The sequence below is a fragment of the Eleutherodactylus coqui genome, chromosome 4 (genome assembly GCF_035609145.1).
Source record: "Eleutherodactylus coqui strain aEleCoq1 chromosome 4, aEleCoq1.hap1, whole genome shotgun sequence".
Lineage (NCBI taxonomy): Eukaryota > Metazoa > Chordata > Amphibia > Anura > Eleutherodactylidae > Eleutherodactylus > Eleutherodactylus coqui.
In genome coordinates this window covers 226,550,063-226,577,254 of record NC_089840.1, presented here as the reverse complement: position 1 = coordinate 226,577,254, position 27,192 = coordinate 226,550,063, and the positions used below count along the sequence as shown (strand labels likewise).

The 27,192-nt window shown below is 47.7% G+C and overlaps 1 protein-coding gene and 1 pseudogene across 2 annotated transcripts; one reads left to right on the top strand and one right to left on the bottom strand.

Moving 5' to 3' along the window:
- Window positions 1-4,201: 4,201 nt before the first annotated feature.
- Window positions 4,202-8,504, bottom strand: LOC136626621 (nuclear pore complex protein Nup155 pseudogene; annotated as a pseudogene).
- A 58-nt stretch (window positions 8,505-8,562) lies between these two features.
- Window positions 8,563-26,687, top strand: LOC136626078 (anaphase-promoting complex subunit 16-like). 2 transcript variants are annotated; one of them, XM_066600804.1, is made up of 4 exons: window positions 8,563-8,797; window positions 10,228-10,337; window positions 23,195-23,269; window positions 26,264-26,687. In XM_066600804.1, coding segments are annotated over exons 1-4 (255 nt in total). In that variant the 5' UTR covers window positions 8,563-8,795; the 3' UTR covers window positions 26,332-26,687. The 2 variants fall into 2 exon arrangements, with proteins under 2 accessions (XP_066456901.1, XP_066456900.1); XM_066600803.1 differs by having other exon boundaries at window positions 26,249-26,687.
- The last annotated feature ends 505 nt before the right edge of the window (window positions 26,688-27,192 follow it).

Below are 27,192 nucleotides of genomic sequence, written 5' to 3'. Positions count from 1 at the left end.
GGGCTTCACTATCACTGCTGGGGCAATCATTGGGGATCACTATCACTGCTGGGATAGTTACCCCTTAATAATTGCTCCAGCAGTAATTGTGACACACAGTAATTACCCAGCAGTGATAATGACACCAAGTGATCATCACTGCTGTAGCAATTATTGGGGATTACTATCACTGCTTGGGCAATTACAAACCTGTCCCAGTACCGCACCCGAACCGAACAGTGATAGCCCGACAGCGACCACCCCGCCCTCGGCACAACAAGTTACAGCAACAGCCCCCCCTCCGGCCACCAACCCGCCCCTGTGCAACAAGTAATGGTAACAGCCCTCCCTCCCCACACCCCGTGCGACAAGTTAGGGTAACAGGCCCCCCTCCCCCGTACGACAAGTTTATGTGACAGCCCCCCCACCCCCTGTGCGACAAGTAATAGTAACAGCCCTCCCTCCCCACACCCCGTGCGACAAGTTAGGGTAACAGGCCCCCTCCCCCGTGTGACAAGTAATAGTGACAGCCCCCCTCCCCACACTCACCCACGCCCCATGCGACAAGAAATGGTGACATCCCCCCCATGCAACAAGTAATGGTGACAGACCCCTTTCCCCCACCCAACCCCCGTGCGACGGGTAATGGTGACACCCCCACCCCCCAAACGACAAGTAATGGTGACAGCCCACCTCCCCCTACACACCCCCTGTGCAACAAGTAATTGTGACAGCCCCCCATCCCACCACCCACTTTCCCCCGTGCGACAAGTTATGGTGACAGCCCACCCCCCTGTGTGACAAGTTATGGTGACAGACCCCACACCGACACAGCCCCCGCCCCCGCCCCTAGTAATAATACTTACCCTCCAGCTGAGACCGGCAGACCCTCACCGCGAACTGCCGCGCGAACCCGAGACAGCAAGCGCTACTGCGCATGCGCGAAGACACAGGCACGCACTCACAGCCCAAGGAGCGCTACTGCGCATGTGCAAACAAACGGAACGCGAGTCCACAGTTCGACTAGAGGAGAAGACAGAAGCAAGAAATTTGTCGGAACCAGGGACAACAGGACCGTCAACACAAGAAGGGGGCACTCCTGTAAGTATATATCTTCTGTATGGCTCATTAACAATGCACAATGTATATTACAAAGTGCTTTGTAATTGCCATACAGAAGTGCATACATACACTTGTCTTGGCCAGACAACCCCTTTAAGGTTTTTTTTTTTATTTAAATAGATTTTATTTTTGAAATATTTTTAAAAAAAATTAATAATCCTAATTTTTTTTGGTCCCCATTGGTGATTTGACCTTGCAACAGTTTGGTCACTTCTACAGTAGTATATAGTATTATTAACGATGCTTTATTGAGAGCTGACTGTGACAGAGCTTAATAGACTGCAATACATGGCAGACCCAGGAACCTTCCCTTGATTCTGGGCTGCCATGTGAACCCATCTGCACCTCACAATACCTTCATGTAGAAGCTCCTCTTTTCATTTTACCCATGAACTCATAACCTTTTTACTCATTTAAATAAAGAAAATATCAATCTCGTAATTGTTCTATCTTCCTTCATTAAATAACATGAGGTATTGGTTTATATCTTGGCCAAAATACGCAAACATGTCAAGTTCCACCATTGTGTTAACTTATCCAGGTCTTAGGGCTTCTTCACATGGCCGTGTTTGTGCACGTTTTTTCATCACTGAAACTTATTCTTCATTGTGTGGATGCAAATGAACAATAAATAATATATTGAGGAGATGCCAGTGACTGCTCAGTGTGTTTATATATGCACTGGGTATGGTCTGCCAGTAAAAAAAAGTCATGTACTGACAATGCAGTGGCATGAATAGATGACCTGGCAGATACTCCAACACCCCAAGTGCACCAAACGTACTAACACCACGCTATGCCAATATAAAATCAAAGTGTATGGACAAAGTAGAATGCAATACAGAGGTGTTAGTTTCCACCGCTTTTGGCCAAGATATGTAAGCTCGCAACCCACGTCAAGGGTCCTCATTACCTTGCGAGTTCCCTATCCTAAAAAAAAAACAACAAAAAAAAAAACCAGGCAAACACATGGAAAACAAGCTCCATGCACAGCAGATGTTGCCATAGCCAAATTTCTAGGGGTTGTTTAGTTGTGAACTTTTGGTGGCCTATCATCAGTTTAGGTCATCAATAGTAGAGTGATGTGGATCCATCACACAATACCCTCACCAATTAGCTGTTTACCAGGCCAGGGTGATTGTACACTGAGCTGATTTCTGTAGGAAGCATATAGCTCCTTTCACATTGTAGCGGCCTTGCTTTGTGGTGCAGTCCAAATTCCCTTTGAAAACTGCCCTGGGAATAGAGCTGTCTTCTTTCTGCAGAAATCAGCTGAGTGCTTGACTACATTAACCTATGTCTGTGAATACACCCTGGCGGATATGCTAGCGAAGGCCTATTCTAAAGATAGGCTATCAATCATTTGCAAATGGACAACCCCTTTTAATTATGGCCCTACAAGGCAGCAGTGATAATCTCTAAGACACCATGCTGCCCACAAATACATAATAACACAGGCTGAAGAGAGACAATGTCCATCTAGTTCAGCCTGTTCCCCCCCCCCCTGTTGATCCAGAGGAAGGCAAAAAACCCCCAATGAAGCAGAAGCCAATTTAGCCCATTGGAGGAAAAAATTCCTTCCCGACTCCATAATGACAGTCAGAATAATCCCTGGATCAACATTTTGAAAGTTGGTACAGCAGATTGATGTTATCTATGCAGCAAGACAAGATGGCCAATATTTCTAGCAGTAGAGGAAGAGTTGAAGCATGGAGAATGTCAGCTGAACTGATAAGCCAATGGTGAATGTGGAATGAGTGGTTGTTGAGAAAAGGTAGTAAATTAGATTGATGTTTTCTCAACTTCTACACATTCTCCATCGACTTATCAATTAAGCCCACATTCTCCACGGTCAATATCTTTCCCTTCTGCTCCCAACATGGGGCATCTTCTCCTGCTGTATAGAAAACATCAATGTGCTGAACCACCTTTTGTCACTTTCCACACATTCTACATTCTCCCTCGGCTTGTCATTTAAGTCCATGTTCTATATGCTCAAAATCATTCTCTACTGCTCTAAATGAGGCACATGTTGTCCTGATGCATAAATACCATCATTCTGCTGTACCACCTTATCATGTTAATCCAGAGGAAGGCAAAAAACCCCCAATGAGGCAGAAGCCAATTTAGCCCATTGGGGGAAAAAATTCCTTCCCGACTCCATAATGGCAGTCAGAATAATCCCTGGATCAACATTTTGAAAGTTGGTATAGCAGATCGATGTTATCTATGCAGGAGGACAAGATGCCCAATATTTCTAGCAGTAGAGTAAGATGTGGAGCATGAAGAATGTCAGCTGAACTGATAAGCCGATGTAGAATGTGGAATTAGTGGAAGTGGAGAAAAGGTGGTAAAATAGATTGATGTTTTCCCAACTTCTACACATTCTCCCTTGGCTTATCATTTAAGTCCACAGTCTCCATGATTAAAATCTTTCTCTACTGCTCTAAATGAGGCACATGTTGTCCTGATGCATAAATACCATCATTCTGCTGTACCACCTTATCTTGTTGATCCAGAGGAAGGCAAAAAAACCCCAATGAGGCAGAAGCCAAATTAGCCCATTGGGGGAAAAAATTCCTTCCCGACTCCATAATGGCAGTCAGAATAATCCCTGGATCAACATTTTGAAAGTTGGTACGGCAGATCGATGTTATCTATGCAGCAAGACAAGATGCCCAATATTTCTAGCAGTACAGTAAGATGTGGAGCATGGAGAATGTCGGCTGAACTGATAAGCCAATGGGGAATGTGGAATGAGTGGTTGTTGAGAAAAGGGAGTAAATTAGATTGATGTTTTCCCAACTTCTACACATTCTCCCTCGGCTTGTCATTTAAGTCCATGTTCTCCATGCTCAAAATCTTTCCCTACTGCTCTAAATGTGGCACATGTTGTCCTGATGCATGAATATCATCATTCTGCTGTACCACCTTATCTTGTTGATCCAGAGGAAGGCAAAAAAAACCCAATGAGGCATTGGGGGAAAAAAATCCTTCCTGACTCCATAATGGCAGTCAGAATAATCCCTGGATCAACATTTTGAAAGTTGGTACAGCAGATCGATGTTATCTATGCAGCAGGACAAGATGCCCAATATTTCTAGCAGTAGAGTAAGATGTGGAGCATGGAGAATGGCGGCTGATCCAGAATAATCCCTGGATCAACATAAAATAGATTGATGTTTTATCATTGCCCATTTCCCCTCCCTTCCAATCGCAGGCTTACCTCTTGTTCCTCCCTGCTGGTTCTGTGCAATGGAAGGGGCGGAGCTAAGCATAGGAGCCCATGCAGCGGCCGATGTTCCTGGACTATCTTTTGGGCCCAATGTAAAAACGCCCGGAGCTATATTGGCTTGGAAATACGCCCGTGTGATCTGATGCATTGGAACACAGGTTGTGTTAAATTGCTGTCTGTCAAGGCTCTGGACGATATTATGGTCATTTCCATATGCGGGGAGCAGCCCATGAATACATTGCGGCAGAAGGAAAGGCTTCTTCACCTCCGTCCAGAAGGGATTCCCAATTCTGAGATCACGTGGGAAACGGCACATTCATCTCCAATATTGTCTTTAACCCAAAGTCTGCCGGCCAATCCAAGGAGCAGACTTGTTGTTCCAGGTACTGAGCCAAAAACTGAAGAGGAAGATACATGGGAGTGCTGGCATAGATCTTGCCCAGTGAGACCAACTTCAGGTTCAGCAGTTGCATCCTGTCGGCAGCATCCATCTCTACGCTGTCCTTCAACTCTGTTTGTATGATTTCCTTCCATATCTGCTGCACCAAGAAAGCATTAGAAAAAGAAGCACATCTAAGGATTGCAAGCTTGCACTCTGAAAGCTGGAATGGGTCTGCAAATTTCTCATACAGAGCTGTAAGGTCGATTACCTGTGAATCAAGCTGCGCCGCAGCAGTCTGTGCTGGGGGATGTTGGGAGTATTTCCTGAGTAGCACTTTCTGGATTTCAAGCTGTACTTTAGCGACATCCATTAAGTCTTCCAGCTTATGTATGAGTTCTGAATCTTCAGCACGTCCATACTGGCCATTGGTGGTTCTGGCACACAAGATGGCTCTAGATAAGTATTCAATCCTTCCTTTCAGAGAGATGTTGGGGCTCTCGTAGTCCGCTAGTTTGGCCATCACCCTGGCAGCTTTGATGGGACTTCCCTTCTTCTGGTAGTAACAGAACAATAAATTCATGTAGCGCACTTCGTTGTCCTCATGGTTGGACATGCGCACCAAATGAGACTCCAGAAAAGGTGACTTCAGCTCCAGCAGGACGTCTGTGAGATCAACCTTGATGAGCCAGTTGAATAACACAATATGGAAGAATTCATCTGCAGAGCGCGGAAGCAATTCCAGTATCTGGTGAAAAAGAAGTCCAGAGGGGCCGTGCTTTGTGGTTACTCTTCGGGGAGCAGATTTCCTTTGGTTGACCAGCTCTTGCAGTAAATCAATGATGATTTTGTAGCTGTGCATCTTGGTTTCAAATGCTTGTAAGCCCAACTCATCGCCTTCGGGCTCACCGTTCTTCAGATAGCGCAAACCAAGGCCTTGCGGATCCTTGTTTCCAGCATATGTAAGGCACAGCTGTACTACACCCTCATAAAAACACTGCTGTCTGTACTTGCCACAAACACTAGCCAAGTCAAGAAGGTGACATACTTTCTGGTACTCCTGCAGTGACGCGCGCAGCAATTGTTCTTTATCATACTTGTTGTTGACTTGAAGGGATCGTTGTATAAGTACATAAGCCTTGGACAATATGGCATCTTCACTGCTGTAAAATATCGGGCACATGTGCTGCAGGTAAGAGATCACCTCATCCGTATTTACATTGTGACGGATATGGCAGTCGATCAATGATGCGATGAGAGTCTTGGTCAGCTTCTTCCCCCGGATGACTAGATCTTTAAAGGTCATGTTTTTCAGCTGCTTCTGCAACTCCTTGCGAAGCCCAGACACTACCTGGTGAAAGTGGGGCTCACAGAACTGGTTCCACACCGCTAAGGTTTGGCAGGTCTTCTTCACCAACTGGTGAATTCCTTGAAGGGAGGTCTTCTCCGTTAGCGGGGCCTCAGTGTGACACTCGTCATGTACCTCTTGGTGATGGCAGGTGTTGGTATCACGCTTTAGGAAACTGAAGGCTTTTCCAGAACTGTTCTTCAGCTTCTGCCTTGTGCCGGTGGTCGCCCTGTTGCCACGAGGGATCGTGCTCTCATATTTAGACTTTAGATCTCTGAGGGTGCCCGTTCCAAAATTAAAATTTCTCTCCAGAAATTCTTGTAAGTCTCTGAGGTCTCGTAGAGCTGATTGCAGAAGTTCTCCGGAGATGCCACTATCCATTTTTATGAAGTCACCGTTGTCATTCTTGCATGTTCTTTCGACTATGAGGTCTTTATCCCAGATGAGGTGAATAATGCTGGTAAAATAGATGTAAATCCCATTGTGTCCTCCAGAAAAATGTTGTTGAGTTGAACCCTGGAAGCGTTTATTTGGTATCTGGCTACGTGTGGGTAAGGGTGACCCAACAGATATGGTGTTATTTGCCCTGGTGTTATTGGGTGCGGGAAGTGAAGAGTTATTCTTCACCTGCGCTATTCCTCCATATCTGAAAAATACCTCAGTAGCCCAGGTAGACAGCTTCTGATCGGAGGCAGCAGTAGAACACGCAAGGTGTAAACTAGCTGCACAGGCCTGGTCCGGGTGATACACCTTAAAAAGTTGTTCAGTCTTCTGCTCATCTTCATCTTCATAAGCGTCGATGAGAGGATCCTGAAGCTGCTCCACCGGTCTGACCAGAGAGAAGATATGGCTTCCATGTGCGGAGAGCACAACAAACATTCTGGCTGGAACCATATGTTGTTGGACGGAAGAGTCCTTGACAGACGCAATTACACAGGAATGACCCCGCAGATGTTTTACGGCATGTGTTTCCATTAATTGGTTCTGAAATGGGACGCAGTTATGGTTGATGCACCATAGTTGGTCATAGACGGCGTTTTCAGCAGCTGCCATAAGGAAAACGCCATCGCTATAAAGCACTTGATGGACGTTTGATGGCTTGTCCACGGTGGCAGAGTCTATAAATCCGGGCGGTAGGCGAATATGGACTAAATCCAATCGCCAGGGCTGAGCTGCGGGCCGCTTTGACGGGGCGGATGTAAAGTAAAGGCGGACGCCGGCGCCAGTAATAGCCACCAAGTCACAATTCACAGATTCTGAATCTTCAATGACAGCAATCTGAATGATGGGCCTGAAGAGTGACGGGTCGGCTGTCTTGGCGATCCCTACAGCAGCGGATACAATGGCGTCCTGGAATACTGACGCCTTTTTGGTTATTCCGCTGCCATCTGGACCCAAGTCATAGACCTGTAGTACGCCGCTCTCAGAGCGGGTATACAAGATGTTCCGGCTGTCATCCACAGCGATCTGAACGACGGGGTCATGTCTGCTTAGAAGCCAGGAGGCGAGCAGCACGCCGGCCGCGCTCCGCGTACAGTTAATAATCTGCCACTTGGGGCTAAGCCAGCCGGCTTCAGCCCGGTAGACCACTTCATACAAGCAGCCGGATGTACCAGACAGAAAGATGCGCCCATTGTGTGTGCCGGCGACAGATACGTAGGTATCTTCTGCAGCGGCAGAATACAAGGGCTCTTCTAGCAGCTGGATCTGCCCAGAAGGGTTGTCATGGGGATCTTCAGGCTGCAGACAGCTCACTCCTAATACAACAAGTGTGACCGGAGTGGCAATGATTAGCAGATGGGATGTCTGTGGCTGGACGACACCTTCTTGAGGTCTGACCAGTCCAGCACACACGATTGTGTCCCTGAGGCCACCAAAGCGAGTGACATTCCGGCCGGTGCGGAAGTCCCACAGGAAGAGGTCACTGCTAATGGCCAGCCAAGCCTGGCTGATCTCAGGGAACACTCCCATCATGCAATGCGTGTTCTTCATGGGGTTAAAATAATCTAACATCTCCGGGGGAAGCGGCACTGTGTGCACAGCGCTGACCACCGGGAGTGTGGGGGCGACACCGAGCAGATGAGGGGCCTGCAGAGGGTAATCAGCAGGGGAGTTACCTGACAGAGCAGGGCTGTCCCGAAGGTCCAGGGCGGATGACAAGTCCCTGTAGGCTGAGGCCTCGTGCAGCAGGCGCTGGATCCTCTTCTTGGCTGCGTCCATCGCGTCGTCCATACGGGTTGAGCGCGACTCTCAACTGTCAGTTGAGCCGTGTGCAGTCTGTTGTGACATCAGGTGCGCGCGGGAGGACACGTGACCCGCGGAGCTCGAGCGGGGTTTGACAGCTCACGTGACTCCTGTCTCTTCTTCCTGCAGAACTGCAACACAGAGTAGCCGGGAGGCATATTTGGGATTTCAGCCGCAGTTCAGTAGCAGTGAGCGATTCCAGCGACCTGATTGGTTGTTGGGGACACACCCCCTTTGGAGATGTGCACGGGGTAGTTAAACAAGCAGCAGCACGGCCGTAGGAGGGTCGGCAACTAAGCCCAAGCCTAAACCCTAACCCTAAGGTTGCTTGAATTGCTGAGTTTAGGCAGAACTGGGGAAGAAAAAGTTAATATGCCCTCCGCAGGATTACATCATGGTGAGCGGCTCTGCGGAGCCTCGGAGCTCCTACTGCGCCCACGGAGAGAAGCTTCACTCTGCTGCACGTCTGGTGTATGTAGTCTGCTCATATGTGTGTATATTTGCTGTATACTATGTATGTGTTAATATGCTGTATACTATGTATAGTGTGTGTATATATGCTCTATACTATGTTTGTGTGTGTATATATGCTGTATACTATGTATGTGTGTGTATATGGCTGTATACTATGTATGTGTGTCCATATGGCTGTATACTACCGGTATGTATAGTTTGTATATATGGCTGTATACTGCAGTGTGTGTATATGGTAGTATAATACACTGTGGGCATAGTGTGTATATTCTATATGTAGTACACTGTATATAGATATGCCTGTATACTATGTATAGTGCGTGTATATATGCTGTATACTATGTATAGTGTGTATATATGGCTGTATACTATGTATGTGTGTATATATGGCTGTATACTATGTATGTGTGTATATATGGCTGTATACTATGTATGTATGTATATATGGCTGTATACTATGTATAGTGTGTGTATATATGCTGTATACTATGTATGTGTGTGTATATGGCTGTATGCTATGTATAGTGTGTCTATATGGCTGTATACTACTGGTATGTATAGTGTGTATATATGGCTGTATACTACAGTGTGCAGTGTGTGTATATGGTAGTATAATACACTGTGGACATAGTGTGTATATTCTATATGTAGTACACTGTATATAGATATGCCTGTATACTACACTGTATAGTTGGTATACATTGTATATGACTATGGTCCCCTGCACACGGGCGGAAATTCCACGGCGGGATTTCTCGCAGAATTTCCGCCTGTGCCCGCCTGCATAGGATTGCATTGCAAAACGCAATCCTATGCAGACGGCCGTGATTTGTCCGTGTGAAATCACACGCGGTAAACAAATCATGACATGTTCTATTTCTGTGCGGGTCTCACAGAGGCCCACACAGAGATGTCACCCCTGGCACGCCGCCTCCGCTCTGCGCATGTGCCCGCTGGGTGGCAGCCTGCACATCACAGAGTGGAGAAGACGCGGAAGAAGGTGAGCCGCACTGCTCACTGCCGGGGCGCGGGTCGGATCCTGCTGCGAGAATTCTCCGACCCAGCCGTCTGCAGGCGGCCTAAATAATACACCGTGTGCATGCTGTGAATGCACATTATACCTTGTGTGCATACTGTCTGTATATGATGCTCTGGATGTTGTATAACGTTTGTATATGTGTGTTCTATATAAATATTCCCAGCGCTGCAGTGAACGGACTCCAACAGACATATAAATGTGCCGGACCTACTTCACAGGGTGCCTCACACCGAGTGCACCCCTCATCTAAAGAAGCGTTGTATAATCCCCTGGGCCCGCCCCTTCCGCATGGTCCGGACCGCTCGCTGGGGATTTTTATTTAGTTTCTGCTATTGTCTATCTCTCTCCGGTTTATACTTATATATTCGTATTTCCCTCCGATGCTCTCCATGATGTGATGTCGTAAGGACTGGCGACCAGCATATCTATCACCTCAACCACCCGATTATCTGGTTCTTCCTGCCGGCCTGGATCTTTGACCCACCGGCGCTCCCCAGGGAAACCCGGTTACCTCAGGGTGAGATAAAAATATTATATTTATTAAATTGGTAAATATAAATCCCCCCCCCCCACTCTGGGGCGCTGCCTTCTGATCTCTGTTCTGTATATATATATATATATATATATATATATATATATATATATATATGATAGAGTATATGTGTCCGACCCCATATTCCTGTGTAGAAGGCGTGTATGGCCGGTGGATGATGGTGCTGTATGTATGGTGTGAGCGCTATGCGCATACGGGTGTTGTGTGTGTGTATATATATATATATATATATACTGGCTGATATACTCGGCTTCGCCCCAGTTAGTTTGGTACAGAGAACAGGAACCGAGGATTATAGTATGTTCCCCATTTTGCCTGGTTCTTCACGTTACCCAGGAAACACCGCGTGGAGGTGACCACGTGCTTCCTTGGCTAGAATTGTATAATCCAGTTGTGACCCCGTTACTTTTCCTACTTAGGATCTAAGGAACAGTTGCGCCAAATGTCATGTTTGTCCGCCATGGGGAGTAAGGCCGCTCTCACACAGCCCGCTTTTTACTGCGATGCTTAATCGCGGCACAACGCCTCCATTGATTTCAGTGGTGTTCTGCCGACTAGCGCTCGGACGCAGCATGTCTAACGCTGTGATTTTCAAGCGCTGTCTGCTCTATTTTCGTGCATTTTAGCACTTTTTAACGCACCTCATCACCCATAGTGGGGCGCTTCAAAAAACGCTGACAAATAGTGGAATGCCTTAGAAAAGGCCGCGCGAAATCGCAGTAAAACGCCATGATGTGCTAATGCGTGCGTGAGAGCGGCCTTGGGGAATTAGTGATGAGTCAGGCCGGCTTCACACGGGCAAGATTCTCCCACGAGTCTTGTGCCTTGCGGGATGTGAATATGATCCCCATTCTTTTGAACGGGGTCATACGCATGAGCGATTGTTTACCCACATTGCACCACAAAGCGATACAGGAAAAGAATCGCGACACGTACCGTCTTTGGGCGCGCCTTCACATCGCAGCGGCCATTGTTGTCAGTGGGGCCGGTGGCAGCATCGCTCCATGTGCTAGATGCACGCGATGCAATGAGGCGTCTCACCAATGAGAACAATGGTAGAAACTCCGTGATCAGCCGCGGCGGAGGATCGCTACTTCTCCGAAGTGATGCCAGATGTTTTTAATACAAAAGACGCCTCGCATCCGCGGTGAAATCGCACGTTGACGAGCGCAGTGTGAAGTCAGCCTCAGAGTCGGTCAGTGAGGGCTCACATTATATATAAAATGTGTGATAACTGTCGTTATCTGTATATACAGGGGGCATATGGGATGTACAGAAGTGTATATATGATGCAAGTGATGGTTATATATTTTTTGCTCTGTATATATGTGTTTTAACCCCTTAATGACACGGCCCTTGTTTTTCCATTTTCGCTTTTTCCTCTCCCCTTTTAAAAAATCATAACTCCTTCATTTATTCATCGACGTCGCTCTATGAGGGCTTGTATTTTGCGGGCCGAGTTGTGTTTTTCAGTGGTACTATATAATGTACTATATAATGTACAGAAAAACTTCTCAGTGGAGTGAAATGGAAATAAAACTAAATTCCGCCATCTTGGGTGTGTCTTGTTTTTACGGCGTACAGACTGCAACAAGAATGACCTGATAACTTTATTCTATGGGTCAGTACGAATACTTATAATACCAAAGTTATATAGGTTTTTTTGGGGCTGTACTCCTTTTTTTTGTTTTTCGAAGATATGTAATTTTTAAAAATTATTTCCTGCTGCCATCGTCTGACAACTATAACTTTTTCATTTTTTCGACATAGTTGTGTGACATCTCATTTTGTGCGGGACGCCCCGTTGTTTCCATTGCTACCATTCTGGCGTACATACGGCTTTTTGATCATTTTTTATTACATTTTTTCTTGGATATAGGGGTGACCAAAAAAGCACAATTCTGGTGTTCTTTATTTTTATGTTCCGAGGTGAGCGAACCTACTCGTTTCGAGTAATTACTCAATCGAGCACCGCGATTTTCGAGTACTTCTGTACTCGGGTGAAAAGATTCGGGGGGCGGCGTGGCGGAGCGGGGGGTAGTAGCGGGGAACAGGGGGGAGTCCTCTCTCTCTCCCTCTCCCCCCCACTCACCCACGGCGCCCCCCGAATCTTTTCGCCCGAGTACGGAAGTACTCGAAAATCGCGGTACTCAGGCAAAAAAGGGGCTTGGCCGAGTAGGCTCGCTCATCTCTAGTTCTGATGATGTTCACCATGCAGGGTAAATAATGCATTACTTTGATAGATCAGACTTTTACGGACGCTGCGATACTAAATATGTATTTTTGTATTACTATTTAGATCCCTTTATTATAAATATGGCAAAAGGGTTTTTTTTTTACTTTTATTAGCTTTTTTAATTTAATAATCAGTAAAAATGTAATTTTACCTTTTTTGTTAGTCCCCAGAGGGGACAACAACTTGTGATGCGTTGATCGCTCCTACAGTATGATCTAATGTATAGCATTACATCATACCGCGATCTGTGGTCCTGTGATGTTAAGCGGTTAACCCCTTATGGACATGGCCTATTTTGGGCTTAAGAACGCAACGATTTCTGAGGGATTTTCATTTACAGTTTTCAAGAGCCACAACTTTTAATTTTCCAGTCGACACAGTCGTATAAGGTCTTATGTTTTGCGTGGTCAACTATAGTTTTTATTAATTAATTCTGCCATTGTTTTTAATTTTTTTTTTTACAGCGACAATCTAAGGCCTCATGTCCACGGGGAAAATCAGGCCCGCCGCGGATTCTTCATGTAGAATCCCGCAGCGGGTCCCTCCTGCCCCGCGGACATGATGCCTAAAAATCAGAATAAACTCACCTGCTCCAGAGGATGCGGATCTTCCTTCCTTCGCGGCCGGATCTTCATTCTCCGACCCGGCGGATGTGCTCGACACGCCGGCGGCGTGCCGCGCACATGCGCTGGGCACATCTGCCGGGCCAAAGAAAGAAGATCCGGCCGCGAAGAAGGGAAGAACCGCATCGTCCGGAGCAGGTGAGTTTAATTCTGGTACGGGTCTCCCGCGGATCCGGACGGCTTCGATAGGCCTCAATAGAAGCCTGCGGGAGTCGTCCCCGCGGGAGACCCGCACGAAAATGGAGCATGTCCATTTTTTTTCCCGCACGCGGATCCACGCCTGATGCGGGAAATGACATCCAAAGGTATTTAACTACCTGCGGGTGTGCAATGCATCCCTATGAGGCGCGGATCCGCGTGCAGGAGAAACGCTGCGGATTCTAAGCGCGTGGACATGAGGCCTAACAGTATAAATGACGCAATACATTTTTTCTGCGGTTCGATACGTTTACCACGATGCCAAAAACATAATTTTTTTTAGGTTTTTCCACTTCATCACATTCAAAGTCACATAACGTTTTTGATTTTTTCATGGACAGAGCTTTGTCAGGGCTTGTTTTTTGCGTCACGAACTGTAGTTTTTATTTGTACCATTTCGGGGTACATATGGCTCTTTGGATTGCCTTTATTGCTCTTTTTTGGAGGTATTTGCTGCGCAGGATAATTCGTGTGCTCATTACGGACACAATGATACCACATATGTGAGGTTTTTCTGAAATTAGTAATTTTTTTTCTTGCAAATAGCGGTAAACAAGTAAAAAACCAAGGTATTTTATTTTATTTCTTTACATTATTTCTTTAGTTTATTTACACTGTTTATTTCCCTGAGGGCTTATTCAGACGTCCGTATATTGTCCTGGTTTTTACACCCGCCCAATATACGGTGTCCCTTTCTGCAGGGGGAGGAGGCGGGCCGGGAGCAGTGCACTGAGCTCCTGCCCCCTCTATGCCCCTCGCCACTGTTTACAATGGAAGGGGCAGGAGGGTGGGGATGGCAGAGATAAGTTTCACCTCATCCTGCCCCCTCCGATTGCATATAGTGGCGAAGGGCAGAGATGGGGCGGGAGCTCAGTGCACTGCTCCTGGACCAGCCCACCTCCTCCACCTGCAGAAAGGGACACCGTATATCGGACAGGCGTGAATAAGCCCTGAAGCGGACCTGCTCCATAGCAGCAGTGATTGCTATGGTAAGGCATTCCATGACTTCTGTACAGCAATACCTTATCGCTGGTTATAGCGCTCATAATCAATGGGTGAAGCACAACAGCGCCGCTAGACTTAACATAGGAGCTTTGACCCGGCCTGAGAGTCACTCAATGCATCAAACTCTAATTTCATGATTTTACGGCGGTGGTGAGGATGTCACAAATCTAATGACACCAAAATCATCCACCAAAGGTCACACAAAGGGGTCAAAGTGCGGTGCAAGAAAAGCCTGCAGGCGGTTTTATATAAGATTCGTTTCTCTTCCCCACATTCAGAAAATCCTAACCGTTTTATTTTTCCGATAACGCAGCTGTCTGAGGGCTTGTTGCTTCTTGTGGGGCGAATTGTAGTTTTTTATGGTTCTCTTTAATGCACCATATAATGTATTGTGAAGCTAAATAAATCCGCTGTGGGATGTCACTATGAACACTGAGGTCGCTGTGCGCAGTCACTATTACCGCTGGGGCGATAAATAAGTTGGTTTTGGGTTTCAGTTTGGGCACTCGGTCTCTAAAAGGTTCGTCATCACTGCTGTATGGTGTCTGGGGGACGCCAGGTCTGATTCTGCTGCGATATTTCACAGGTGGAAATGGACCCGGCCATGGGCATGAGGCCATACTGTGTAATGCAGTACCATAGTATTGCATTATGCTGTATGCTGACAGTCAGTCTCTTCATGGTAGCCTTGGGAATCTTCAGGAGGCCCAGGGTGTCATGACAACCAAACCGCACCTTGCAATCTCATCGCGAGGGGGCTGTTTTGGACCACTAAATGCCGATTGGGGCATTTAAATGCCGCTGTCAGATCGATTTAAAGGATTAACAGCTGCGATCAATGTGAACGCTGATGGCGGCTGTTACAGGCGGGTGTCAGCTGTCAGAGACAGCCGCCCTGCCATGGATGGAGCGGATGAGGGGTAAAGTGGTTAGTCTTCTCCACTGCTCCAGGCTTCTTCGCTGGCTTTTGTTGACATGCTGCTGGGGTGACATGTTCATATACACACATGACTGCCGTGGCCAACCCCTGACCCCAGCCGTGTGCGGCGGCAGCGCTATCCCAGCACATGAGCCAAGGGGGGGCTATAGCATATTTCCATCTGTGTGGAATTTGTATTTTTTATGAAATAGTGAAAGGAATGTAGCCGCGATCTGCTGTCAGCGCAGTTCTGTACGTTTCTCGTCTTGTCATCTTTTGCTAGGATATAAAGGTTTTGTGGCCTGTATACATGTGAGCGCGGCGCATAGGTGCCCATGAGAAAATGTACACCACCTACCATAAGGCCTCATGTCCACGGGCGGGTCGGATTCCGTGGCAGTAGCCCGCAGTGGATTCCCACTCTGTCCGTGGCCGAGGACACTGCTTACCCGTCCGGGTCTTCTATTTTCTTCACTACGTATGTGTGCGGCAGTGCCGGCTGGCGTGCCGCCGTACATGCGCAGTGGAGGATTTTTTTCAAGTCTCCTACTTTCCCGCGGGATCCGCTGCCCGGCGGCACAGTTAGATACGCGTGGGCCGCGGGTCAGACTGCTTCCATTGACTGCAATGGAAGTCGTCCATGAGGGATCCGCACTGAAATGGAGCATGCTGCAACTTGTTTCTGGACCGAAAGGTCCGCAAATCAAATCCACATGCTTTATTTCATTGCGGACGGCCATGTTTCCCTTTGTGTATCTTTCGGTTGGGGACATTGGGCCTCAGTGTTTGCCCTTGAGCCTTATTGATGGTCATTACAAATGCTCTGGTCATCAGATGCGCTAGAGCTGACTTGTCTATATGCACTCCTCACTCAGTAAGTAACAGCCATGTTCTGTGATTGACTTGTCCTTGTGAGGCGAATTACAGGAAGAGCAAAAAATGGATGGGAAATACAATTGTCAAAATCATTTCTTACACAGCTAGGGTAAAATAAAAGCTGTGCTGTGATTGGTTGGTATGTATTATACTACTGACGTAAAGTAAAAGCTGTGCTGTGATTGGTTGGTATGTATTATACTACTGACATAAAGTAAAAGCTGTGCTGTGATTGGTTGGTATGTATTATACTACTGACGTAAAGTAAAAGCTGTGCTGTGATTGGTTGGTATGTATTATATTACTGACGTAAAGTAAAAGCTGTGCTGTGATTGGTTGGTATGTATTATACAACTGACGTAAAGTAAAAGCTGTGCTGTGATTGGTTGGTATGTATTATACTACTGACGTAAAGTAAAAGCTGTGCTGTGATTGGTTGGTATATATTATACTACTGAGGTAAAATAAAAGCTGCGCTGTGATTGGTTGGTATTTCTTATACTACTGAGGTAAAATAAAAGCTGCGCTGTGATTGGTTGCTATGGGAAACCCAGATTTTCTTTAAAATCTCAATCCATGTTAATGTGGCATTCATTCAAGTTTTAGGCTGGGTTCACACAGGGCGGATTTGCCGCAGCAGATCCGCCCGCGGCCGCTAATCTCGGGATTAGCCAGCCATGTGGATGAGATTTCTCAGAAACCTGGTCCACACGGGACGGCTAATCCGCTGCAGTAAATCCGGTTGAAACCGCGGCCGCGCTCTCCTCTATGGGAGCGCCGGCCGCAACGGAAAAGCATGCGGCCGAGCTGCTTCAAAGCCGCCGCAGCTTAAACCGCGCCGGTTCTCCCGGCGGAAATCTTGCGGTTTTTGCTGCGGCCAAACCGCGAGATTTCCGACGGGAATCCGCCCTGTGTGAACCCACCCTTAATCCGGGGCAACGCTGGTACCCCTGCTAGCCTAATATTCACATACGTGCGGCAACGACGTCTGCCCTCAGGTGTCTGCCCGTTTGTGGAGGCCTAGCTTATGATGTGCACTCCGCTCCACCGCACTTTATGGCGTTGTCTGGCCCTGACAAATGTATGTATGCACTTCTGTATGGCCATTACAAAGCACTTTGTAATATACTTTGTGCTTTGTAAATCAGCCATACAGAAGATATATACTTACCTACAGGAGTGCTCCCTATCTTCAGTCTTCTCCTCTTGTCGGGCCGTAAACGCACTTCTCTTTTTTTCGGGCATACGTAGTAGCACTCCTCGAGCCAGGGGTGCGCGCCTGTTTTTTTGCGCATGCGCAGCAGCGCCTGCCGGCTCAGGAACACGCGTCAGATTATTCGCGCATGCGCAGTCCGTACTAGAGACGATCCGGACAGGAGTGTCCACCGGTCATCAGCTGGAGGGTAAGTATTACTACTGGGAGCGGGGGCTGTCATAACTTCTCTCATGGGAGTGGGGGAGGGGGCTGCCATAACTTATTGCAGGGGGGGGAGGGGAGTGGGTTGTATAACTGCCCCTGCCACCGACCTGCCCAGCGAGCCACCAACCCACCCACTATAATCCTGCCTGTGCAGGGAGGAGAGGAGGTGAGCTGTGACTATTGTGAATGGTGGTCCTGTGTTATCTATATATAGGTGCCACCTCTCAGTGTAATCCTGTCTGTGCAGGGAGAGGAGAGGTGAGCTGTGACTATTGTGAATGGTGGTCCTGTGTTCTCTACAAATAGGTGTCACCTCTCAGTATAATCCTGTCTGTGCAGGGAGGGGAGGAGGTGAGCTGTGAGTATTGTGAATAGTGGTCCTGTGTTATCTATACAGACGTGTCTCATCTCAGTGTAATCCTGTTTGTGCAGGGAGGAGAGCCATGATTATTTTGAATGGTTGAGGTGCGGACAACTAGTCGCTGTGTGGGTTAGGGTGCTGACAACTTGTCGACGCGGGGGTTGGGGTGCTGACAACTAGTTGCCGCAGGAGTTGGGGTGCTGACAACTTGTCGCCGCGTGGGTTCAGGTGTTGACAACTTTTCTACACAGGAGTTGGGGTGGTGACAAATAGTGGACGCAGGAGTTGGGGGGTGACAACTAGTCCCCGCGCGGGTTAAAAGCTGACAACTAGTCGCCGCGGGAGTTAGGGTGCTGACAACTAGTCGCCGCGGGGGTTGGGGTGCTGACAACTAGTTGCCTCGGGGGTTGGGGTGCTGACAACTAGTCGCCGCGGGGGTTTGGGTGCTGACATCTTGTTGCCGCGGGGGTTGGGGTGCTGACAACTAGTCGCCTCGGGAGTTGGGGGGCTGACAACTTGTCGACGCGGGGGTTGGGGTGCTGACAACTAGTTGCCGCGGGGGTTGGGATGCCGACAACTAGTCGCTGTGGGGTTTGGGGTGCTGACAACTTATCGCCATGGGGGTTTAGGTGCTAACATCTTGTTGCCGCGGGGGTTGGGGTGCTGACAACTAGTCGCCGCGGGAGTTGGGGGGCTGACAACTTGTTGCCGCGGGGGTTGGGGTGCTGACAACTAGTTGCCGCGGGTGTTGGAATGCTGACAACTAGTCACTGTGGGGTTTGGGGTGCTGACAACTTATCGCCATGGGGGTTGGGGTGCTGACAACTAGTTGCCTCGAGGGTTGGCGTGCTGACAACTAGTCGCCGCGGGAGTTGGGGTGCTGACAACCAGTCGCCGCAGGGGTTGGGGTGCTGAAGACTTGTTGCCGCGGGGGTTGGGATGCTGACAACTAGTTGCCTCGAGGGTTGGGGTGCTGACAACTAGTCACCGCAGGGGTTGGGGTGCTGACAACTTGTCGCCATGGGGTTTGGGTGCTGACATCTTGTCGCCGCGGGGGTCCTGGTGCTGACAACAAGTCGCCATGGGAGTTGGGGTGCTGACAACTTGTCGCCGCGGGGAAGAGGGGGGGGGCTGTCAGTATTACTTGTCATGTGGGGGGAAAGGGGGCTGTCAGTGTACTTGTCGCGCAGGAGGACTGTCTCCGTAACTTGTCGCACGGGAGGGGGGCTGTCACCATAACTTGTCGGGAGGAGGGGAGCTGTCGCTATAACTTGTCGCACTGGGAGAGGCGGAGGGGTGTTCTCACCATAACTTGTCGCAGGGGGGAAGGGGCTATTGCTATAACTTGTTGCACGGTGGGAGGGGGCTGTCACCATAACTTGTCACGGTCGGGGGGGAGGTGCCTGTCAAGCGGGTATCCTTGTTTCACAGTGGGCTGGCTGCAGGAGATTTCTCTCCCCGCTCTCCCCCGCCCCTCTCCATTCACTTTGCACAGCGGACGTTCAGTACTGAACGGCTGCTGTTTACACTGAACTCTCGTCGTTCAGGATTTTATCCTGTGAGTATAGACAGTCTCTCCTGACCCCGCCCCCTCTAAGTACACTGTACAGCAGGAGAACATCCTGTCCTGTGGAGGGACTTAGAGGGGGCGGGGCCTGGGTGGGAAGAGACTTAGATTAGTTCACTAGAGGTGGGCGTGGCCAGGACGGGAGCTGAGCGAGGCCAGTCATTGGGAGCTCGCACACAGAGGGGGGAGAGCGCAGGGCATTGTGGGAAGTCAGCACAACGGCGCCATCTTTGAAAGCTGCTTTGAACATCAGATATCAAAGTAAGAAACTGACCTTCCAGCTGATCTGCCTGCCTGAGCCCTGTATGCGGTGTGTGGGAAAAATCACATCTGCATGCTTGTCATTGCTTTGCGGACATCCCTGCATCCCTATGGACGGCTTGATTTGCGGTTCTCCAGCGCTGGTTCCACAAATCGAATCCGCCTGTGGACATTGGGTCTTACTTTAGCATGTATACTATTAGTATGGATATCCGGCAGCGGACGTGGTACTTGTGTGACAGAATATATGATGTGCTGCAGGGATATGGTGTATTATTGGGAAGCCCGTCCCGACGGCGACTGCAATCTATATACATATCTCCATGCTCAGGAGAATTACTCAGCGGCCTTAGGGCTCATGTCCACAGGTGCCCTCGCAGCGTTTTACCAGTGTTTGTGATACCGCGTACGGGCAGCTAGTGTACTGCGCATATCTGCGTATCTCACGGCCGCGGTCATGCGCAGTGTGGCTGTCTTTTTTTTAATCCCCCGCTGTGTCATATCTGCGTTGCGTATGAATCGCCGCCCGTACATAATGTATTGTGTATGGACAGGTTTGCATACGCTGCTTATACAAACGTATACGGCTCACTCTGCGTGGTACGCCGGATAATAGAGCATGCTGCGATCTAGTTCTCGCTGGTATCTACATGCAGTGTCTATACGCTCATGTGCAAGGACTAATGAAGGTCCATTTACTCTCATTAGCTCCATTCAGCACGCATTACGTGGCCGTGCAACGCATGTGTAATAGGCGGTGAAAGACCACCCGAGGACACGAGCCCTTAGGAATAATAGTTATAATGTAAAGGCGTCCTCTGTTCCTAATCCACAAAGTACTCGGGGTGAACCAACATGGAGGTCCCTCTGCATGCCCCCTCCGCCATATTTCTGTAGCCACGGGGGGACTGTTCAGCAGCTTCCAGACTTTTGTTATATTCTTGGCGCATCTAATTACAATATTTCCCAGTAAGCAATATTCTAATGAAGCTTCTTGTACAGGATGGGCCACAGAATATTAGCCCGTCACCACACTCTCATCAAAGCTGTCTAAAAGAAAATCTTTGTTGCCATAGCAACCAATCACAGCGCAGCTTTCATCTTACCTCAGCAGTATAAGAAATGAAAGCTGCGCTGTGATTGGTTGCTATGGACAACATTGATAGACTTTCTTATAGACAGTGTGGGCTGCCGTCCTTTTCCGTGGACCACCCTGTAGATGCTATGGTGATGATGAGTGAGTGTGAGGCATAGCGTGTAGTTACATCATACGTACACAGGGGGCACACCGCTTCAGCCTAAGATTGAGCCAGAATTTTGCCTTATTCAGTTTAGTAAATCTCGCACTTATATTCGGAGAGATCGCTCAGCTGTTTGAGAACAACGGTCATATTGCTTTATTGTTACTGCATTGTAGATAGTAAATATAAGGTATATGTCTATGTTTAAGGACTCTCCGGTTACCGGACAACCCCTTTTCAGTAGGACGCCCTGTGTGAAAATAATATACCGAGATACACGCGTACGCCAGGACTCAGCACTGCAGCCTGCTGCAGACTCAGGGGGAGGGGCATAGGAAGTCACGTGACCTCTGTAGCCAATGATAAATGCAGCATCATGTTCTTGAACTCCTGGCATCGCGGCTATCAGGGTCTGAGCGCTGATGCCAGGAGAATGGATGGTGACACTGCAGCTTCTCATTGGCTGCAGCGGTCACCTGATTTCCTGTGACATCATCTGTCAGTGGGATTATGGGCATCTGTAACAATTTACACTTTCAACTTTAACCTCTTAGTGACGGCCCCATTGCCTTTTTACGTCCTAGCTAAGTGGGCTTTAATCCTGGAGGACATAAAAACATGCATCCTCTTAGAATTAAAGCCCTATTGCCCCCCCCCTCCCCGGCAATGTGATCCGGTGTATAGCGCCGATCGCAATTAAATGAATAAATAGTTAAAAAAAGATTAAGATTCAGCTGCCCTGATGGATCCGATCCATCAGGGCAGCTGAGATTACTCACCCGCCTTGTCCGTGGTGTCCCACGGGGAATTGGTTCTCTGGGACCCGTCACCGCTCTTCTGCATATGTGTGCCAGATGTATGACGTCACGCGCATGCGCAGAAGGCCAGGAGCCCCGGCAAATTTAAAGTCTCCTGGATGCCGACTCCTGAAGGTAGCCGGGAACCAGGAGATGTCACTGGAGACCGAGGTGACCGGTCCCCTGTGCACGTGATTGCCACTATCCAATGGAAAGCGGCGATTACGAAAAAGTTTTAAAAGGTTGGAAAGAAGTTTGTTCCATCTCCTCTCATGGATCGGATCCATAAGGAGAGGTGAAAATACTCACTCCGGGTCCTCCGCGATGTCCCAATCTTCTGGGACCTGAAGTATCCTTCTGCGCAGAGGGGCTCGTGCCCCGGGAAATTTTAAATCCCTCTGCTCCTGGGTACCATGTGCAGAGAGATGTCACCGGGGACGTGATCACTGTTATCCAATAGATAACAGTGATGATTTAGAGTAAAAAAAAATGGCACCGATAAAAACTATAGTTCGCCATGCAAAAAACAAGCCCTTATATGGCCGCGGCGACAAAAAGTGGCTTTTGAAAAATGGATATAAAAATCTGCCAAAAATAGCTGCATCCTTAAGCCCAAAATAGGCCGTGTCCTTAAGGGGTTAATATAAGACAGGGTCTTCTTTTTAAGGAAGCACGGTATCTTAGTGTCTATTACGCACTGTAGAAGCCTATTGAAATCAATGTGCATGCGCAAATGCACACAAAATACACAGGAAACCTGCGTAAGCGCTACGTATTTACCCACAAAATCAAGAAGATTTCGCACGTTTCTATTACATGCGGAAATACGCTGCATATTTATGTGAAAGAATACCAATACGCCGCAAAGCACAAGGCAACAGCGTATTTACAGACCGAAATACGCAAGCGCCCATGTGAATGCGGAGAAATGGTTACTTGTGCTGGTCTTCATTTTCTTGTTGCCTCTATAGCTCCAACATATTCTGCAGCAATGTACAGAGATTGTCGTCCCTAATATCTGTCATGGTCGCCGGTAACGCTCACAATGTAATGTTTCTATCGCAAACACACACTACACGCGCCTGCAGATGCGGGACAGTTTCATCAACGGCCATTTAACCTAGACATGTGTTTGGCGCTAGTAGTCCATAAGCGTGCACGGGGGGCCATAATATGCACATGTCAGTAAAAGTAGGTGGAAATGATTGGAATCCTGGCCAGTGTCAGTAGATGTTCTACAACTTGTAGGCAGGACATACAATAGTGCAGTCTGGTCAAGAATGTTGCTTATGCGTTTTTCTATCCTTCTGTTTGCAGATGGCTCAGAGGGATTCCTTTGTGAATCCGTGTTCAGTTATCAAGTCGCATCAGCGCTGAAGCAGGTGAAACATGGTAAGTAACGAGTGCAAATCATGACCATAATCCAGTCTACACCAGCAAACAGAAACTCATCCTACAGATTTCTCTTCTATCAAACTGTATTAAGTAATGCATGCCTGTTTTATGGCTGAGGGAAGTGAATTAAAGAGTTTGTAAACTATTGGTGACCTATCCTGAAGATAGATCATCAATAGTAGCTTGGTGGAAGTCCGTTACCAGGAACCCCACCGATCAGCTGTTTGTAGGGCCAATGCACTAAGTTTAAATCTGCAGGAAGCAGACAGCTTCCTTCTCAGTGCGGTGGCCAGCCCTGGCATTGCAGTCATTGAAATGAATGGAAAATTTGATGCAATACCGAGCCCTGCCACTGCAGTGATTATGGAGCTGTCTGCTTCCTGCAGAAATCAGCTCAGTGCACCAGCCCAGAAACAGGTGAGATGGGACGGGGAGCTGGTGAACTGAGATCCCGTCCCCTCTCTGACCCTCGCCATTGCTTGCAATGGAGGGGGCAGAACAGGATGGAACATAGCTCCGCCCCTGACCCAACCCTCCATTGCAAACAGTAGCAAGAGGCAGAGAGGGGGCGGGAGTTCAATGCACTAGCTCCTCCCCTTGCAGAAAGGGGCAGTGTATATCAGCTGGGCGTGAAAACCTGACCGATATATGCCCGTCTAAATAAGCCCTAAAGGGAGAATGGTGGGGTTTTGGCATTTTTATTGTTGTTTTTTTTATAATTTTTTAACTTTTTCATTTTTTTTACATTTTTGTCTTTTTTAGGGAACTTGCATAATCCTTTTTTTTATTCTTCTAATACTCTGGAATGCTGAGGCATAGTAGGGTATTAGACAGGCTATGAAGCTCAGAAAGAGTCTTAGCGCCATAGCCTAATTTAGCTGGCAGACCCGGAGGCTATATTCAAGCCTCCGGATGCAACTGAGACCCTTCAGAACCGCCTGATCACATTGCGAGGGTTCTGATGGTGACACGGCTTTCATTTGTCAGCCGATCACCAGCTCTCCCTGCCATGGAGACCATCGGCCAGCTTCTGACGAGCCGATGGTCCACGTGGCAGGGAGAGCTGTCCAATGGTGACAGAGGGAGCCCTCTGCTTCTGTCAGCCCTTTACATGCTGCAGTCGCACAGACCACAACATGTTAAAGGGTTAAACAGCGGCGATCAGAGGTTTTCTCCGTTCTCAGCTGTCAGCACTTTACATGCTGCGGTCACAGAGATTGCGCTATGTAAAGGGTTAAACAGCGGAGATTGGAGGTTTTCTTTGTTCTCTGCTGTAAGAGCTGGTGCCCGGCTATCATCTGACAGTTGGTCACCAGCTCTCCCTGCACGCGGACCATCAGCCGGCGTCTGAAAAGCCGATGGTTTCCGTGGCCAGATGTAAACAGTGCAGGGAAGAATCGGGAAGTTGCCGGTAGATCGGTTATATCTTGCCGCTTCTTTTTTTAAAGTCCTGCACTGCTTCTTTGTGGGACTGTGCAGGCAGAGCACAATGCCACAGCTTATGGCATTGTGTTCTGCATGGTCCTATAGTGAAACATAGCCAGGAAATCTTCTGGGCTATGTCACTATGGGCAGCGCAGCTTGTCCTGGAAAATTTCCGGGCGTGCCACTGAAGAGGTTAATGCTATAACTTACAGATCTTGAGATACACAACTATAACAAGAGGTATGAGTTACTACAAATGACTGGTTACTTTTGTACTCCTATGACTTATGATTTAAGAAAACTATAAGACTAGACTGTGCTAATGTCATGAGGGGGTAAGGACTTCTGCAAAGGCTGGGCTACATTTGGAGCCTTCATCACTAATTCTGACTGGAAAAACAGCGTTGTATGCAGAGCTATTTTTCCAATCAAAACGAGAGACACTTCAGAAGGCACAAAATTTGGCAACAGAAATATCAACTTAGCTTTTTAAAGGCTTACATTAGCAGAACATTTGCAGTATGATATTTCCTTCCCCTTCCCCCTCCACCCCATGCCATGTTCATTTTCTGCACCAACATTTTGAAATATGCACCATATCTTGGGATATGCATCAGTCAGAGACGGTCCTCCAATCAGCATTGCCAAGACAGCTGGCGCAGCCCATCAAGGCGTTGACTGGTCTAGAACAGTGTTTCTCAACTGTAGTCCTCAGGGACCCCCCTATATGACCTGTCAGGGGTCTCTGAGGACTGGAGTTGAGAAAAGCTGGTCTAGAAGTCTTGATTTTCACAGCCAATTACACTGTAGAAAATCTCCAAGATTTTGTTGGCTTTCAAGGAAATGCACCATTTGAGTTGTACTTTGCTATCGTTGACTGCCTCTGCTTATGCTACACCATAATTTACTGACCATAAGTCAAGTAAGGCACCCACTATTTGTATTTTTGATAAAGGCATTTTATGCAAAATTAAAAATGGGGTATTTTACACTTGGATGGACCTCTTTTCTCAATCAAACTATCCACTTCCTCTGAATATCCAGCCATATTTGATCCTGATAGTATAATAAACCCTCCATCCACAGCTAAAAAACTAGGCTGGATTCACATTTGCACTATTATTTCCATTGTTTGGCTCCATCATAGGAGCTAAACATTGGAAGTGCTGGACCCCATGCTTAACTGACATGAATGATGTCCATAGGACCCAGTTGACTAGCATGGTGTCCTCCGGGCTTCCGCCAGGCTGCTCGGGAATCTATGTCAGCTGTGTGCCGAAGACGCTTGCACAGATATGAACAGTCTAACCTGTGCCTACACTAATTGGGTAAAGAAGCATCCCTAAAGAACCTTCTAAGTCTTCTAACTGCTCAGACAGTCTGTCACCAGCTTGAGAGCACCTTGTAAGTGTCAATGTACACTGTTATAAGACTATGTTCCTGTCAAAAGCAGTGATTTCTTATGATCCTTCTCAGTGATTACCCGACATCATGGAGCAACCTGGAGAGACTGGAGAGAATCCTGTTCTAATTGCAGTAACATTTGTTTAGGTCTAATCTTTTCAGATCAACAAGTATCCCGGATGGAGAAGTTGGCCGGATTAGTGGAAGAGTTGGAAGCAGATGACCCCTAGCCCACTTCCACCCCTGAGCCGGACCATACTAAACGATTAAACTGTTGTGTGCAAGCATGAGAAGGTACTACCAGGGCTCAACATCCTCCACCATGTCTTCAGTTGTTCTTCTAAAACCAGCATCTTATACTGCAGTCGTTGCCGCTCCATAGAATGAGTCTACAAATCGCTGCACGTTGAAGTCTTCTACCATTTGTGACTATCCCGACCCATAAAGCCGTTTACCATTGTACCTTCGCTGGGAATGAACAGGGACGATTGTTTTCAGATTTGTATACAGTGAAAACTTGTGTATAATGTTACATTTTTGCTAAATGTTTTTATTTTCTAAAATAAAGATGAGTATTGTAGTTACATTTTTATTAGTGTTTTAATTGTGAGGAAAGATGTAATGTTGTGCCAGCAAGAAAAAACTAAAGTGTAATTTAGAAATCCACTGTCCAGGGTGTAGAGGTATCTAATGGCCTCTTACAGTGCGATGATCCCTATACTTCTTTAATTTGCTCATTTACATTTAACAAAAGTCTCTCTCAACATGCATACATGAGCCTATGGTGCCCATGACCCTGTCACCAGTTGTCCTTCTTCGAACCGCTTTTGGTAGGTACTAACCATTGCATCTTGGGAACCGTCCTCCCTGGTATTCTGGAGGGCTCTGTTCCAGTCGTCTAGTCATTACTATTTCGCCAAAGTTACTCAGTTTCCTACACTTGCCCATTTTACCTGCTTCCAACACATCAAGAGCTGACTCTTCACTTGATGCTTAAAGGGTTGTACCAAGATATAAAGTTATTCCCCTGCCTACAGGATAGGGGATAACATTATGATCCGACCACCGATTACAATAATGGGTGTTCCGAT

Coding starts and splice junctions, on each gene's coding strand:
- LOC136626078 (XM_066600803.1), top strand. Junction 10,338..23,194: donor GGAAACCCGGTTACCTCAGG/GTGAGATAAAAA, acceptor TTCTGTTTGCAG/ATGGCTCAGAGGGATTCCTT. Junction 23,270..26,248: donor GCTGAAGCAGGTGAAACATG/GTAAGTAACGAG, acceptor ACATTTGTTTAG/GTCTAATCTTTTCAGATCAA.